The 17,895-nt window shown below is 37.5% G+C and overlaps 1 protein-coding gene across 2 annotated transcripts in view; it reads left to right on the top strand.

The window, feature by feature from the left end:
- The first annotated feature begins 700 nt into the window (after positions 1-700).
- slc27a1b (solute carrier family 27 member 1b) overlaps positions 701-17,895 on the top strand; it is a 29,257-nt gene continuing 12,062 nt past the window's right edge. Inside the window, exons 1-8 of one of the 2 annotated variants that reach the window (XM_081360065.1) lie at positions 701-926; positions 3,875-4,048; positions 5,227-5,621; positions 7,690-7,854; positions 10,488-10,557; positions 10,671-10,762; positions 13,016-13,125; positions 14,338-14,547. In XM_081360065.1, the coding sequence (XP_081216191.1) occupies positions 3,876-4,048; positions 5,227-5,621; positions 7,690-7,854; positions 10,488-10,557; positions 10,671-10,762; positions 13,016-13,125; positions 14,338-14,547 (1,215 nt within the window). In that variant the 5' untranslated portion in view covers positions 701-926; position 3,875. Of the gene's footprint in view, positions 931-3,874; positions 4,049-5,226; positions 5,622-7,689; positions 7,855-10,487; positions 10,558-10,670; positions 10,763-13,015; positions 13,126-14,337; positions 14,548-17,895 lie in introns of both variants that reach the window. The other variant, XM_081360066.1, reaches the window with a different exon arrangement.

The raw sequence follows: 17,895 nt of genomic DNA, 5'->3' as shown, positions 1-17,895 counted from the left end.
ACGGGCCTTTAATCTTATTTCTTACCTGTTTCTCGTGTTTCTGCCTCCATTGAATGTAAAGACTGTACCCTGTACCCTCAGTTACCCTGAGTGAGATATCTGTTATATTATATTATATTATATTATATTATATTATATTATATTATCTATTATTATTATATTATTATTATTATGTAAGATAAGATTTAGAGCTGAGGTCATGTGTGAAAAAGGACAAATCATCTAATTTGTCTCGTCCACTTATTCCACTGTGTACGCTGTGTTATGTCTCCCCCTTCAGGCCCTTGTGCACGTGAGAAGAAATGACCACAACAACCAGTCCAGTAACAGTCAGGTAAATTAACAATCGATAAAACAAAAAGGTCTTAGTAAATAGAAGTGGTGAAAAGTGAATTAACCCTTCCACGTGTCTCATATCTCTTACACATTTTAGGCCTATTAAACTATTATGAAATCAAACAAATTGTGGAATAGCGAGTCAGTTCATTCATTAAAATGACTTTGAGTAATGATCCTCTCACTGACGTTTTTATACCTTAATGAGAACGTGATCAAAAGAACATATTTAGTTGTGAGCTGAGACAGCCCTCATTTGCCAGAGGGTTGAGTTGTGACAGGACCCCAAAACAGCCAGTCTAGACACGCAGAACCCGGAGAACCGGCAGACCCGTGATTGACGGGGGAGTCCACCAATGAGAGCGGAGCTCGGGAACGTGGAGGCGGGGCTTCCAGGCTTAGGAACGCGCACTGTGAGCCAAGTGAGAGTTCGCGAGCGTTAATAAAGGGTTAGGTGTCATCTTCTGTAGAAAGTCTATCCGTTACAAACATTTCTCAATAACTTCTCGTCAGCTGGTGTAACGTTCAGCGTTTCTCAGGGATTTCTTTGGGCAGAGGATTGAGCAGCGGTCAAACCAAGAGGAGCGCAGGCAAGTGCGTTTCATGAGCAGTGCGCGTACTTTACACTATTATTATACAGCCTACGCAATGCTTTTACATGTGTTTGGTTGATTCTTCAGTTAGCATAACGTTTTAAAATAATGGATGATGAAAAATGTTTTTATTCCATCCATTTTAGCTTTACAGAATAGACTAAAACATATCTATTACTGTCTTTTTGTAAAAAAAAAAAAAAAAAAAAAAAAAAAAAACAATACGAAAAAGTATAAAAGGAGTTCATTCTTTTTTTTTACTTTGTCAGAATAAAAACATTTTCAATTGGGTATTTATATGTACAATTGATCGTTTTTGTACTAAAGAATCACTGCACTGTTAGACCTTACCGGGTTTTTTTTACAGTAAAATACTGGCAACACTGTTGCCAGTAAAATACTGTTAATTGTAGAGTTCTTTACTGTAATCTAGTTTGTTTCTGTAAAAATGCACTAAATTCTAATTCAAGTTAACTAATTACACTTGCAGAAACCGACTGCCTTAAATTGACCAACTGTCATTTAAATGTATTAACTAAAATTTATAATGCATTAACAATGTGAGCAAAGTATTACTGTGAACTTCTTTCATTTGAGACCACTAAAAAACTATTGTACATAAAAAGATTTCCACTGGACCAGCAACTACACAGTCACCGCCTGTTAAATAAAGCAACATGCAGCAAATCATCAATGTTTGTAGATCTTCTCCTGGACTGAAGCACAGGCTCTACTCTTCTGCACAATGGTGACCCAAAAAAAAATATTTTACAGTAAACTACTGGCAACAGTGTTGCCAGTATAAACCTGTTTTATAACTTACAGTTTATTACTGTTAAAATACATTTTGTGGGTGTGTCTTTTTTATCTTACACAGTTAACCCTTTCAACCCCTCAGGGAAATCCACACTACGAGTAAAAAGTAGCGATGCAGTGAGATAATTAAGGGAATATGTAAGTGATTGTAAGCAGAATCACTGAAGAAAAGAGAAACACAAGAACAGAAAATAGAGGAACACAATAACTACGACTGACTTCCAGCCATTACACATTATTACACTTATTATTAACCAGTATGACTTTATTTCTGTCATACAGAAGTTGTTATTGAGATGTTTAATTGAAAATGTTTGGTTTGAAGTTACCATTATAGAGATCAGTGCTTGCTTTAGTTGGGTTGCTGATGCTAAAACATTCATTTTTCTTTTGCTGCTTGAGCTGTGTTTTTGCAAGTCACACTTGTGCACACACAGTTTATGAATGACTGCAGTTATTATGATGACAAAATCATCATATTGCCTGTTCATTCACTAAGGAATTCATTCTCACTTATTCAGAGTTTAATCCTCAATCAAAAGTGTTACATTACCACCACTGTGAAAACGCAGCAATAAGAAACAATGACTCTTTTTTTTTAACACATGATGCATAACCAGAGAAACAGAGCTACACTATGTTTTAGAAACACAGAGATATCACAATTTAGCACATTAATCTCAACAATGGTGGCAATATTTCTTTATTATTATTATTATTATTATTCATGCAGCAGTGCATGCTGGGAGTTTTATATTATCCTGGAACCCAGCATGCATTGCGACATGAAACTTTTCACCATTGTTGAGATTCATATGCTGATTGTTGATATCTGTGTGTGTCTGAGTCAAGCAGGAGTAAAATAAAATTGAATGCACTATATGATTACAATATTCTTCAGAAGACCTGATTGCAGAATTATTGATTTCATTTTGTAGATTCACATATATATGCTAAATATGAGATAACTATCATTTCAATTATTATATACAGAAAAGATCAGAGAATCAGACATGTCCAGGGTGATTGTGACATCATTACAAAATCCAAAAACACCTGATCATCTTCCTCTTGACTTTTTCTTGCCATAACAAATGTGTTTTATAAACTCACTGTTACAGCAGTCAGAGAGAGATGAAAGGTAAGAAGTCCAGGGACAAGAGTCCAACTAAAGCAAATACTGATCTCCATCATGGTGACAACAAACTTTATTATTAACTAAATCACTGTTAATTCTCAACAAGAACTTTTATACATGTATGAAAGAAATAATCGTAAACTGGTTTGTAAACTGGTTTCACACTCAGTGTTGCTGGAAGTCAGTTGTAGTTTTTGTGTTTCTCTTTTTTCTGTTCTTGTTTCTCTGTCCTTCAGTGATTCTGCTTATCAGGTGTTCATCAGTGTCTCAGTTCACTCACTTCTTTTCATTCACTCTGTCAAGGGGACTATATTAGTGAACTAATGTAGGGAATAGTGAATGAGGGTATAGGGTGTGATTGGGAAAACAGCCTCTGAGTGTCGACTTTGAGCACTGTTAATTCACAGTATATTCCTGTAGGCTACTTTTATTTTCTACGGTATATTACTGTTTTAATGGAAAATGGTATAATATTGTCAGAATTTTACAGCAAGGGTTAACAGTGTGTCCAAAATTCTGCTGTCATTTCCACCATCATACCAAGCATTTTAGAGAATAATTGATTTTATTCATAAACTTTTCTTATTGAAATGAGATGTGATGACAGTGGAAGAGAGTTAGCTGTCATTACCAAGACCATAAGTATTATGAGAATCGTAATTCAGAAACAATTCATATTTTTACTTTATTGACAGCTAGCAGACTTGTTCAGGTTCAAGGCTCATCCACTTTATTTAAAAAAAAAAGAAAAAATGCCATCACATGTCATTACCAAGATTTACCAATAATTATTATAAAAATTATAGGTTAAAATGTAGATGGGCGTCTAAAGGAAAGTGTATATTGCAGGTCTTCTAACTGGTAACCATTTCGTTTTCACCTTTTTGAAACCACCTTCACTGGTTAATTTCAGGTCATTTAGTGTCAGAAATACACTTATCCTCATGTGTATTAATTAAAAGCTTGTTTCCTCTGGTCTTCTGTGGTCCAGGATGGGTGCTGGAGACGGGTTTCGTGCCCCAGTCGCGGTGATCGCTGCCGGGCTCGCGAGTGTCCTGGGCCTCTCGTGGTTCTGGAGTTTGGTGGCACTTTCAGGAGTGTATTTGTGTTCTGGAGGATGGTGGTTTCTCTATGTGGCCGCATGCACCATCAAGAGAGACGTTATGCAAGTACAACCTACCTTCTCTCACTTTGTTTAGTCGTGTTGTTTGGACCAGTGGGTGATCTGACGATTTTATATCGTGATCGGTCTTGAAGACGTCCACAATCCTCTTTTCAAGCGAATCGTAGAGATCATCGAGCCGTAGGGCTGTGCGATTATGAAAATATGATAATCAAGATAAAATGATCATTGTGCCAAATGCCGTTCTTTTCCTTTAAAGCGGTGCGCTCTCGCCCCTCCTTAAAAGCCTAACTTCAAGTCCAAATCAGTGTCTATGGGGGACATGCTTTAAAAGAGTTATTAAAAGCGTATTAAACTGCGAAAGAGTCTGAGAAAAGTAAACATATGGTTTCAGGCACGCGCCTAAATGGTCAAATATACACAATAATATGTGCAAATGTCCGTCTTTCCGAGTATTTACATAAAACCAGTGAGTTATGGTTTAAGGTGGGGAAAGAAATTGGATGCGTGTCGTCATATTAGATCCATGCATTCAGTCTTAAAGCCTAATGCAAACACTGCTGTCTGTGTCATTAATGTTCAACAGAAGGCAAAGACTAAATCACTCACTGCTCTTGACTGAGTCACTTTAGTAGCTTTAATAATCAGTGCTTTAAAGTTCAACTCAGGGTTTAATGACTATTTTGACAACTGACTGTTTTTAAATTGTGCAAATGTTCAAGTCTGGTTATATTCTCGATACTACATCTCACAATTGTGAAGATCGCGACTCAGATCGTGGATTGTGGTTGTTTGTTATAAGATCGTAATGTGAAATTATGGGAAGATTGCCCCTGGCGTTAAATGTGCTGTATCTAACTTTTTCACTCTACTAAAGCATAAAAATACCATGATATGTTTGCATATCTTGAAGAAACATGCGATGTTCACATACTCGTTTCTCTGAAAAACACTTCTACAGCCAGTTATTTTACTCTGAAATGTGCGCTTCCAGGCTGGAATGTGATACTTTACGTGGCCAATTTGCCAGTGTTCATTGTCCTTTGCGCTCGTTCCTGTTGCGTGTCTCAAACTGGCGACCCGTGTGAGCGCCGTCGAGTCTGTGGAGGCGGGAGAAACCGCGATCTCCGACATTTTGAATTTGGATTGCAGTACCTGTTTCTACCACTAGCTGTCACTCTTACAGACTGCACCTTTAACTCTTTCTTCTTCTCTTCCAGTGGTCTGTACGTACTGTTGCGTGTGAAATACTTCATGTATCATTACACCCGCACACGCAGCACCGTCCCGTCCATATTCGCCCAGCAGGTGGCGCTCCACCCGGACAAACCGGCTCTCATAGAGGAGTCCACGGGCGAGGTGTGGAGCTTCTCCGAGCTGGACCGGCGCTCTAACGCCGTGGCGCGGTGGGCGGTCGCGCAGGGCTGGGCGTCGGGGGACGTGGTGGCCATCTTCATGGAGAGCCGGCCGCCCACGGTGGCGCTGTGGCTCGGACTGGCCAAGGTGGGCGTGGAGCCGGCGTTCATCAACTTCAACCTGCGCCGCGATCCGCTGATGCACTGCGTGAACGCGTCAGGAGCGCGCGGGATGGTGTTCGGGGCGGAGCTTCTGGACGGTGAGACGCGCTTTACTTTCGTCTGTTCGCAAACTAAACTGACGTGATTTTTCTCAATGACAAGTAGAGACATTTAGTGAGAAGTGTGTGTAATAACTAGAGGTGTAACAGTAGTGTCACATGTGTACTAATGTGTATCGTGGATAGTTCTGCCGAAATGAAAATTACTGTGCGAGAAAGACATAGTGTCAGTACTACATTAAACTACTATTTATAATGTATAATAATGCAATGTGGGAATATTTGTCGTTCCTGATAGTGTCAAATATCTGATGTTACCAGTAAAAAGTGATTTACATTATTTTAAATAAACTTAAAATAGTCAGTGACAGAGCTTCTGGACGGTGAGATGTGCTTTTTTTCTGTTCGCAAACTAAACTGTTTATTTTCAATGGCCATTAGAGATATTGTGTGAGAGGTGTGTGTAATAACTGATGGTATATACATAATTCAATATGAGCAAATGAGACCCAATTACTTTTATTCTTTTTATATTAGCACAATATTTACTCAAAATTAGTTGAAATATTAAAACTAAAATCTGTTATTATAAGCTGTAATATGTTGACATTACATATATATATATGTATATAAAATTTAATTCATATTATTTAGTTATGAGTTTTAGTGACATCATCTCCTACTCAAGGCCGGACAAAATGTTTTATCCAATCAGATGCTCAATTAATTATTTGATTAATTCACAAGTAGGCAATGATGGTTTTGTAAATGTAAGGGTAAAAAAAGGACAAGCCCTTTGATATTTCACGTTCAAATAAAATAAATAGAATAAATAAATAATATGGTAATAAATAACATTAATAATGATAATCAATAAATAAAATAAACAATAAATAATCAAGTAATAAATAATAACATAAATCAAGTAATAAATAATGATAATAAAAAAAATAAAATAATAATAATATAAAAATAATAAATATTGTAATAAATAATAAATAAAATATAAATAATGATAATTTTTTATAACAATATAAAGTAATATAGTAATAATAACATAAATAATGATAATCAATAAATAAAATAAACAATAAATAATCAAGCAATAAATAATAACTTAAATCAAGTATTAAATAATGATAATAAATAAATAAAATAAATAATATAAAAATAATAAATAACATAAATCATAAAATAAATAATGATAATAAATAAAATGTATAACAATATAAAGTAATATAGTAATAAATAACAAATAATGATAAAAAAATAAAGAATAAATAATAACATAAATCCTAATATAAATAATTATAATAAATAAATCAAATATATAACAATATAAAATAATATAGTAATAACTAATGAATATAATGATAAGTAAATCAAGTAAATAATAAGTCGCATCAGTTCCACTAAAAGCGCTTGTGAATGGCTCACATGTGTCTGTGTGTTTCTCTCTCTGTGTGTGTGTGTGTGTGTGTCTCTCTCTGTGTGTGTGTGTGTGTGTGTGTGTGTGTGTGTGTGTGTGTGTGTGTGTGTGTGTCTCTCTGTGTGTGTGTGTGTGTGTGTGTGTGTGTGTGTGTGTGTGTGTGTGTGTGTGTGTCTCTCTGTGTGTGTGTGTGTGTGTGTGTGTGTGTCTCTCTCTGTGTGTGTGTGTGTGTGTGTGTGTGTGTGTGTGTGTGTGTGTGTGTGTGTGTATGTGTGTGTCTCTCTGTGTGTGTGTGTGTGTGTGTGTGTGTCTGTGTCTCTGTGTGTGTGACTGTGTCTCTGTGTGTGTGTCTGTGTGTTTCTCTGTGTGTGTGTGTGTGTGTGTGTGTGTGTCTCTCTCTCTGTGTGTGTGTGTGTGTGTGTGTGTGTGTGTGTGTGTGTGTGTGTGTGTGTGTGTGTGTGTGTGTGTCTCTGTGTGTGTGTGTGTGTGTGTGTGTGTGTGTGTGTGTGTGTGTGTGTGTGTGTGTGTGTGTGTGTGTGTGTGTCTGTGTCTCTGTGTGTGTGAGACTGTGTCTCTGTGTGTGTGAGACTGTGTCTCTCTGTGTGTGTGTGTGTGTGTGTGTGTGTGTGTGTGTGTGTGTGTGTGTGTGTGTGTGTGTGTGTGTGTGTGTGTGTGTAGTGCTGCTGGAGGTGAAGGGGTCTCTGGGCTCGCTCTCTCTCTTCTGCACCGGTGTGTGTCCTGGACTCGCGGCGCTGGACTCGCTGTCGGCACAGAGCCTGGACTCGCTGCTGGCGTCATCGCCACACACACCGCCCGCCGTCACACACAGCAAGGGCTTCAACGGTCAGTGTCACACTCATGTGTATGGATGATTTATGATGTGTGTGTGTGTGAGAGAGAGATGGGAGAGAGAGACAGGTAAATGCCTCCACATGTCTCACATATTTTAGATTTTGCAATCGTTCCGTTCCCTCAAATGTCTGCTGTCATGAGGGCATGTCCGGGTCGCATTTCACTGCGAAAACCATTTTATGCCCCCCTCCCTTTATTTTTTACCTTATGATATTCTTTTCATTAAAATAAAGCGCATTTTCCCTCCCCCAAGTTTTATTGTAATTCTTATCAAAAGTCAAATGTATTTATACAGCACCATAAAAAAAAACATAAGTTGAATGTTATAATCAACAATAAATACTAAATCTAGTAATAATGAATAATAATAACAATTTATTATGGTTGTTTATAATATTATAAATGTATTATGTTTTTAATGTTGATTCTGATTATATCATATCATTATATCATAATTGAATCATCACAGATATTACCTTGATAAATGCATGCTTTTATAACTGTAATTGTATATGTACAATATGTTGTTTATGATCTAATCATGAGAATAATCTTAATAATCTAGTTATCTTGTTATATTATTTATTATGTTTGCTTTATTTAAATCTGCATAAATGAATCATCATATTCAAATATTGAATATAATATACATCAAATATTGCCATGATGAATAAATAATTTTACTTAAAATGTATGTATACAATTTAAAATATATAACAAATGCATTTAAGGATACATCATTAGATACAATTATTTAGTTAATTACAATAAATAAAGTAAAATACAATTGTTTTATTTTGGGGGAAATGTGCTTGAAAATGAATCCACAATGCTAAAAATCCAAATAATCTTAAAAACATGTTTAATTTTCTCTTTATGCACAGTCTAATTTCTTGTCTTTTTTTCTGGTGAGTTTGAGTTGAAAATGAGCCGGACGTGTTTTTGGCAGGTCGCGTGAGATTCACCCCTTTATAAAGAGAGATTACGTGTGTTTTCAGCCAGAGAGCGAGTGGTTAAAGTGGGGAAAAGGTTACATACCAGCCAAGAGCGCATGAAAGAGAGAGAGAGAGAGAGAGAGACTGAAAGAAAGTCTGAGGCACAAAAGCAGATTGTGTGAGAAAAACACGATGAAGGGAGAAAGAGAAAACACATCCGGTCCCCGAGGACCAGATCAGGAGAAACACAGCAGTGTCTTACACAGAGTAAATGTGTCCGAGGGTGAACTCTCATTGGTCAATCACCTCTGACCCAGTCAGCTGGCCTGATCAATTGTGTGTGTGTGTTTGGTGGTACACTCATCTCCAGACGCCAGTCAAATCTGACACAACTGGAAACATGATTCACACCTTTCCCCCATAATGCATATGTGGGATCCAGTTCGATTCATGTCCTCCATTACACAACCCATGCGGTCAATGATGATTATTAATGTGTGTATAGTGTGTGTTTATTTCAGGGTCACTGTAAATCACAGGGAATAAAACAGGGCTATTACAGTTATGGACAACCTTGAAATATAAGGGTCATATAGAGATAATATAAAGATTTACAGGCCTAGAAATGTGCAAATCCTAAAAATTCATAACATTTTTTGAATGAATGAAGATTTTTTTTTTTCAGTTTAAGTCAGCTAAAAAATATTCAGTCGAAATTACTTTTTAAATGAAGTAAATATAAGAATTTAACGAGGATACTTTTTTAAAACAATATACTGTATATATAACATTATAATGAATTATTATTATTAAGTTTTGTATTTTTTATTAAGCACTTTATGATGCTATATAAATAAATTTGACAAATAAATCTATTTAAAATAATAAGAACGATTACAATAAAACTGAAGAGTGAGAGTTGAGTAAGAGCTCTAGTTTAATAAAATAATGTCAGAAAGTATTGACCATAGTAGGAAAAACGCATGCTATGGTATTCCAGGGTGACAATATCTAAATGAACCTTAAATTAGTCATTTTGTATTGAATTTATCTTGCTTTCAGATAGCATTATGGTTCATAACATTAAAATGTTCTGTTTTACTTCAGAAATCACTGGCACAATTTACCCCCAATGTATTCCCCTAAAGGCACAACTTCCCCCACACCAGGGGCAAGTTGTGCCATGAGACCACTTTTTTTCCAAGAGCTATATTTCTGAAACAATTTATTTCAGATCCAAAGTTATTGTTCTCAGGGATGCACAACATCCTGAAATACATGTACATCCTTAAGTTGAAGGCATTACTGCCATGGCCTCACTTTAAAGTCACTTTGAGTAAAAACTGGCACAACTCACCCCACTTTCCCCCTATAGATGTTTTTTTTTTCTAGTTTTGCTCTGCTGTAAAATATTTAATTGAAATTCCTCTTTAAGTGCAATCAGCAAATATTTTTTTAAAATTCGTCACTAAAATGTATGGAAATTCATTGGCCAAAATGTCATAAGGCATGTTAATGGAAATAGAGCTGAAATAACCTAGATGTATCCGTTTTAGAGTTAAAATAATACTAAATTCCATTGTTTTCTTCTAGTAGTAGTGCTAGGGCTCACGTTAGCATGTAGTAATTACAATCATCTTTACAAACGAAGCTCTGTGAGTGTGTGATGCTGTGTGTCTCTGGTCTCAGACAGGTTATTCTACATCTACACCTCAGGAACGACAGGTCTGCCTAAAGCCGCCATCGTGGTTCACAGCAGGTTTGTGCAACAAGGCTCTTAAAGCACTGAGCTAACATCATCTGTACGACTGCTTGGCTCTGTGTGTGTGTGTGCGCTGGGTCATCTGTGTGTGTGTGTGTGTGTGTCCACAGGTACTATCGCATCGCTGCGTTTGGATATCACTCGTTCGGTCTGCGGCCGGATGATGTCGTTTACTGCTGTCTGCCGCTCTATCACTCCGCAGGTTTGCAGGACACACACACACACGCACACACGCACACACACACACACACACACACACACACACACACACACACACACACGTTCAACACTCTCTGTGCACTTGACTCGCTCGGGTGTGTGTTTCCCGTACAGCGACGTAACTCGCTGCTTCACTTCTGTAGTATGACGCACCGCTGAAGAAGTCAACTCGCTCATCACGACTGTTTCCTGAAACCATGTGACCCTGGGTCCATTTTTTTGCAATTGAGATTTACACATAACCTGAAAGCTGAGTAAATAAGCTTTCCATTGATGTGTGGTTTGTTAGGATAGGACAATATTTGGCTGAGATACAACTATTGATAATCTGGAATCTGAGGGTGCAGAGAAATCAAAACATTGAGAAAATCTCCTTTAAAGTTGTGCATTTATGTTGGCGATTGTGCAGCATTCACTCACACAAATACATGTTTTATATATTTACGGTAGGAAATTAACAAAATCTCTTCATAGAACATGATCTTTACTTAATATCCTAATAATTTTTGGCATAAACGAAAAAACCCATACAATGTATTGTTGGCTATTGCCACAGATTTACCCGTGCGACTCGAGACTGGTGACGTGATCCAAGGTCACACTCATTATCGCAAATTGGTCGTTCAACCACGTAATAAATTACAGCCACGGCATCTGAGGACTATTTCTCATTTTTCTCAGTTATTTTGCTTTATTTCCAGATTCAGTCATAGACTCGTTCTTACACTAGAGCTTGTTCACACATGCGCACTCTTCAGAAACTACGCTTTAAATCTCTTGACAAACTAAAAGACGTAAATGACATTTGTATGTATTCTAAATAAAAGACACTGAATGTCAGCTTGATTATTTTGCTCAAGATTAGGATTTATTGAGTCCACATGTCATGAAAACTAGAAACTCTTCTTCTAACCACAGGTCGAGATCTGTCATTACACACACACACAACTCTGTGATGCTGTTTGCGAATGTTCGTTATAACGATGGTTTCGGGAAACACCGACTCATGAACTGCCGATAACGACAGAACTTGCGAATATAGTTGTCTAACGATGCTTTCGGGAAACACACCCCTGTTCAGCGTGTAGATTACAACACCACACCGCTAAGAGTGCCTTGAGTAACTCTTCATTATAGGGATATAGACCAGGTCAGTGAATCGGCCCAGTTTGAGTTTACTGATATATCAACCGGTGTAATAGTTCACCTTGGGTCAGATCCATAATCTACCAGCAGCCTCGTCAATGGATAAACAATTTGTTCTTGTGAGCTTGAGTAAATATTGTGTAAGATGGGTGTTTGCTTAAATTCAGCACTTTTGTGTGTATTATTTACATTATCAGTTTAAGTAAATACTATAAATGGAAGTATATACCAGCATGTTATCATCAGATATCACCACGGACCCTTTTAAAACCTTAATGGATGACTACCAGCTCATATGGACCCTTTTCATATTTTGAGTATATTACGCTGGTATTAAAAAACAACAACTTACATTTAGACAATATATATGAAGATTGAATAAAACAGGTTCAAAATTCTTATTTGATTTTGTTGACATATTAGAGATAGAAGTTTTTACAGAGCGGATTTTGGATTTCTGTTTTTATCACTAAATAAATCAGAAAATACTGTCAACAGTAAAGGAAAAAGACATTTACTCCATAGTTTTTGTAAGGATGTATGCAGGGAAGCTGAAGAAGACAGAAGACTCAGGTTCAACAAAACACTAACAGGTTTAATTCCAACTCAAAACACAGACAAACAGGCAGTGCAAACACATCTCAACATAACAGAGACTGGACCGAGAGTGAAGGCAAGCGTGAGGCTTAAATAACACACTGAAACCAGATAATAAATGACACACAGGTGAAACCAATGAACTAATGATGACGGTAACCATGGAAACTCAACAAAGGCGGGAAACAGATCAAAACCAAACTAAAAACAATCATAAATCTATATATCTATATCTATATAGATCTATAAATATATCTATCTATCTATCTATCTATCTATATATATAGTACTATATATAGTATATATAGTATAGGTATTCAGGATGAAGCCTCTTGTTACAGTCAAGACTTTAGTCTGTGTCTCTGCGGGTTCTTGAAGGAACTGCCACATTAATTATCCTTTTTAAATGACAAAATATATCATTGAATGTATAGTTTAGGTCACATGATCGGTGTACTCAACCAATCAGCTCCCTTCTTTCTGTGTTTTCCAGGTAACATCGTTGGCGTGGGCCAGTGTTTGCTGCACGGTCTGACTGTGGTGATCCGCAGGAAGTTTTCCGCTAGTCGTTTCTGGGACGACTGTGTCAAATACAACTGCACGGTGATGACCTTTGACCTCAATCACAGTCATGTTTGATTGGCCAGTGAGAGATCCGTCTAGTGCAGCTGATCTGAAATTATCAGACTTTTCCAGCGCATTTTTCATTGAAAATCAAATTTTATTGTATTTTGGTGCAAATTCATCTGACACTCTGTCGTTTCCAGTCCATATATCTAAAAATTCTTCAAGAAAATCAAGCATTTACTAAAACCCCATAAGAAATTCTGACTTGTTTCCTGATAAAAAAGATCAAATTAAGTGAGTTTTTACTTAAAACTAGCAAAATTATCTGCCAATGGGGTAAGAAATATAATATTGTTTCCATTTGAATTAAGATTTTTGTTCGTACCCCATTGGCAGATAATTTTGCTAGTTTTAAGTAAAAACTCACTTAATTTTATTTATTCTTTATCAGAAAACAAGACAGAGATGTTATTTTTACTTATCTAGTAAATGCTTCTTGATTTAAGTTTTTTTTTTTTTTTTTTATATATATATATTTGGACTGGACACAAGACCAACTAAGAAAGAAAAGCATTTTTTTGCAGTGTTCAAAATAAAAGTTAAATGCTGTACCATGAAGAAAACCAGTTTGACAACCAAGATGTGTATATATACAATAAATAATTGGCATTACGTACTACTAACAAATTTAGTTTGTTTGTAAGGTCTTTTTTGTTTACTTTTGAACAATAAACGCTTATGTCTAGTGTAAAATATGACAAAAGCCAATTGAGAACAATCAGGTTATAAAACCATTAAAACCAGCAGCGTTACCAGGTGCGCACAAATACACTTTTTTTTGTTGAAGACCGTAACTTTTTCACTCTACTAAAGCATAAAAATACCATGATATGTCTGCATATATTGAGGAAACATGCTAAGTTCACATACTCGTTCCCCTGAAAAACACTTCTACAGCCAGTTATTATACTTTGAAATGTGTGTTTCCAGGCTGGAATGTGTGTTTTTGTTTTGGTCTGTGAAACTGCACGTGGCCAATCTGCCAATTTTCATTGTCCATTGCCCTCGTTCCTGTTGCGTGTCTCAAACTGGCGACCCGTGTGAGCGCCGTCGAGTCCGAGGTGGCGGGAGAAACGACGATCTCCGATATTTAGAATTGGACTGCAGTACCTGTTTCAACCACTAGCTGTCATTCTTACAGACTGCACCTTTAAAAAAAAGTTAAATGCTGTTTGTGTGTGTTTGCAGGTGGTCCAGTACATTGGTGAAATCTGCCGGTACCTGTTAGCACAGCCGGTCCGCGCGTCCGAGTCTCTTCACAAGGTGCGTGTCGCCACGGGCAACGGTTTGCGGCCCAACGTCTGGGAAGCGTTCACTAAACGCTTCAACATCAAACGCGTCGGTGAGTTTTACGGAGCCACCGAGTGCAACTGCAGCCTGGCCAACATGGACAACAAGGTGCGTGTGTGTGAATCTGAACTCATTACATTTAAAGGTATAGCGGAGGATTTTCTTTTTCCGGGTGGGTAGTGTAAACTATTGGTCCACCTAAGTGTCAATCATTCTGGTGATATGTTTACGTAAGGCCGTCGTACGTGCTCGTCCCTTAGTTTTCGCTTTCTGCGCATGCGCACTGGGGTTTGTTTATGTGTGGTGAGCTAGAGCTCAGCCATTCATTGAAGCTCGCCGTTTCACCGGGTCCTTTGAAAATGTCTGAGGGTCGCAAGAGAAAAAGTTTGTACGAACTGTATGAGAAGAAGAGAAAGGCCTCAGAAGAGAGAAACAAGATCAGAGTGTTTTTGGGAGATTGTTTCACACGATGGCGTGCGCTGAAAACACAGGTTGGGCTTCCCACTGATGCCTCAGTCGCGAAGTTTCTACTCGACAGGTAAAGTTTGGCATGCTATTTGGAGAAAAAGTGCAAATCTTCTTTTGGAAAGTAATCTTGTATGAGCGATGCCGACAGCAACTTGTAAACAGAGCGTGCACGAGGAGAACCTCGCACACGTTTAATAGGCGTTCCCTCTCGGGAGCAGGTAGAGTGTTGCGCATGTGCATTTTTTCAAAAAGTGGAGAGGGCGGTTCTTATCTAAAATTCGGAAAGATCCTCCGCTATACCTTTAATGGGCCCTGTTGTAACGATCTAAGCACATGGTCTAAAGCAAAATGCGCAAGTGCACTTATGGCGTGCCCGAATCCACTTTTGCTATTTTAAAGACGGGAAAAATGGTCGGTGCTCCCGGCGCAGGGTCTAAAAGGGTCGTCCCTATTCTCTTAATGAGTAATGGCTGTGTTTTGGGCGTTACAATATTTAAACCAATCAGAGTCTCATTTCCCATTCCATTCAAAAGCCAGTTGCGCTCGCGGCATGGCGCTATTTACATGAAATTTGCAAGCGGAAAAACTGAATGCGTCTCGAGAGCGCAAACAGATCTGCTCGTGCGCGAGGTTAAAGCTTTGTGTGTGTGTGTGTGTGTGTATGTGAGGTTAAAACTGTGTGTGTGTGTGTGTGTGTGTGAGGTTAAAGCTGTGTGTGTGTGTGTGAGGTAAAAGTGCACAAGCAGATCATCTACGGGACAAGCCGGATTCACCATATCTTTATGTATACAATATTGATCTTTTACATTGTAGTCCTTTTATTTGTAATATTTGGCATGTTTGTGTGCCGCTGTGGGTCCCTGTGTGTTTAATAAGCAGAGTGTGTGTGTAATAAGCGGAGTCAAGTCAAGTCAAGTCAAGTTTATTTATATAGCGCTTTTCACAACACAGGTTGTATCAAAGCAGCTTCACAGTAATAAATTAGAACAATACATCAATGTTTGTTTCTAGTGGAACGTCTACGTTCGGTAATGCTGATCAATAGTATCGTTGATTGATTAATTAAATTAAATATCCCCAAATATCCCCAACTGAGCAAGCCAAAGGCAACAGTGGCAAGGAACCGAAAAACTCCATCAGGTGACCTAATGGAGAAAAAAAAACCTTGGGAGAACCCAGGCTCAGTCGGGGGCCAGTTCTCCTCTGGCGTTTATGAACTAGAGGTCGGATTTAACTGTAGAATTAAAAGTATTATATGAATGCCTGGCTGAAGAGATGCGTCTTTAATCTAGTTTTAAACTGGGAGAGCGAGTCTGAGCAACGAACAGTATCCGGAAGACTATTCCAGAGTTTTGGTGCTAAATGTGAAAATGCTTTCCCTCCTTTGGTGGACCTAGATATCCTAGGTATGACCAAAAGCCTCGAATTTAGTGACCTTAAAGAGCGCGATGGATTATAGGGCGATAGAAGATCCGTTAAATAGACTGGAGCTAAGCCGTTTAGGGCTTTATAAGTCAGTAGCAATACCTTGTAATTAATACGGGACTTTATAGGTAACCAATGTAGGGATGATAAAATCGGTGTTATATGATCATATTTTCTTGATCTAGTTAGAACTCTAGCGGCGGCATTTTGGACTAACTGTAGCTTGTTTATTGAGGATGCAGGACAACCGGCTAATAACGCATTACAGTAATCTAGTCTCGAGGTCATGAATGCATGAACTAACTTTTCTGCGTCAGAAACTGATAGCATATTACGTAGCTTAGCAATGTTTCTAAGGTGGAAAAAGGCTGTTCTTGTAACATATGAAATATGATTTTCAAAAGACAGGTTGCAGTCTAATATAACACCCAGGTCTTTTACTGTAGAGGATGAAGTAACAGGACATCCTACTATGTTAAAGTTGTATTGTGAGAGGTTTTGTGGGTGGTTTTTTGAACCGATAAGTAGTACCTCTGTCTTGTCTGGATTTAATAAAAGAAAATTATGCGTCATCCAATCTTTTATATCTTTAACACACTCTGTCAATTTGGATAATTTAGCGTTTTCATCTGGCCGTGATGAAATATAGATTTGAGTGTCATCAGCATAACAATGGAAACTAATTCCATGTTTCCTTATAATATTTCCACGTGGTAGCATATATATTGAGAATAATAGAGGGCCTAACACAGATCCCTGCGGCACTCCATAGTTTACTGGAGTTATGATAGATTTTTCTCCATTTAAATAAACAAAATGGTAGCGGTCAGATAAATACGATCTAAACCAGCTTAATGCTTGTCCTTGAACACCAGTATAATTTTGTAGTCGATCTAAGAGTATTGTATGATCTATAGTATCGAACGCAGCACTAAGATCAAGTAAAACTAATATTGAGATACAGCCTTGGTCAAAAGCTAAAAGTAAATCATTTGTGATTTTAACGAGCGCAGTTTCAGTGCTATGATGCGGCCTGAACCCAGACTGAAACTTTTCATAGGTGTCATTTTCTTGTAAGAAAGAGCCCAGTTGAGCGGACACAACTTTTTCTAGTATTTTAGACATAAAAGGTAGATTTGAAATGGGTCTATAATTTACTAGATTATTCGGATCTAATTGTGGTTTCTTAATGAGAGGTTTTATAACTGCCAGTTAAAATGTTTTTGGAACATAACCTAAAGATAAAGATGAGTTAATAATATTGAGGAGAGGCTCTTCCACTACAGGTAACACTTCTTTCAATAGTTTAGTTGGTATGGGATCTAATAAACATGTTGTTGTTTTAGATGAAGTAAAAAGTTTATTTAACTCTTTTTGTTCTATAGTTGTAAAGCACTGTAATTGTTCTTGCGGCGTGATAATTGAGGCTGAATTATAAGGCGCGATTGAGGATTGAACGTTTACAATTGTGGTTCTGATGTTTTCTATTTTCTCAGTGAAGAACTTCATGAAATCATTACTACTAAACTGTAATGGAATACTTTGTTCAGGAGACATCTGTTT

Source organism: Scardinius erythrophthalmus (genome assembly GCF_964197995.2).
Source record: "Scardinius erythrophthalmus genome assembly, chromosome: 3".
Lineage (NCBI taxonomy): Eukaryota > Metazoa > Chordata > Actinopteri > Cypriniformes > Leuciscidae > Scardinius > Scardinius erythrophthalmus.
Note: the sequence above shows the minus strand (reverse complement) of the source record. Positions and strands in the feature narration are given on the sequence as shown.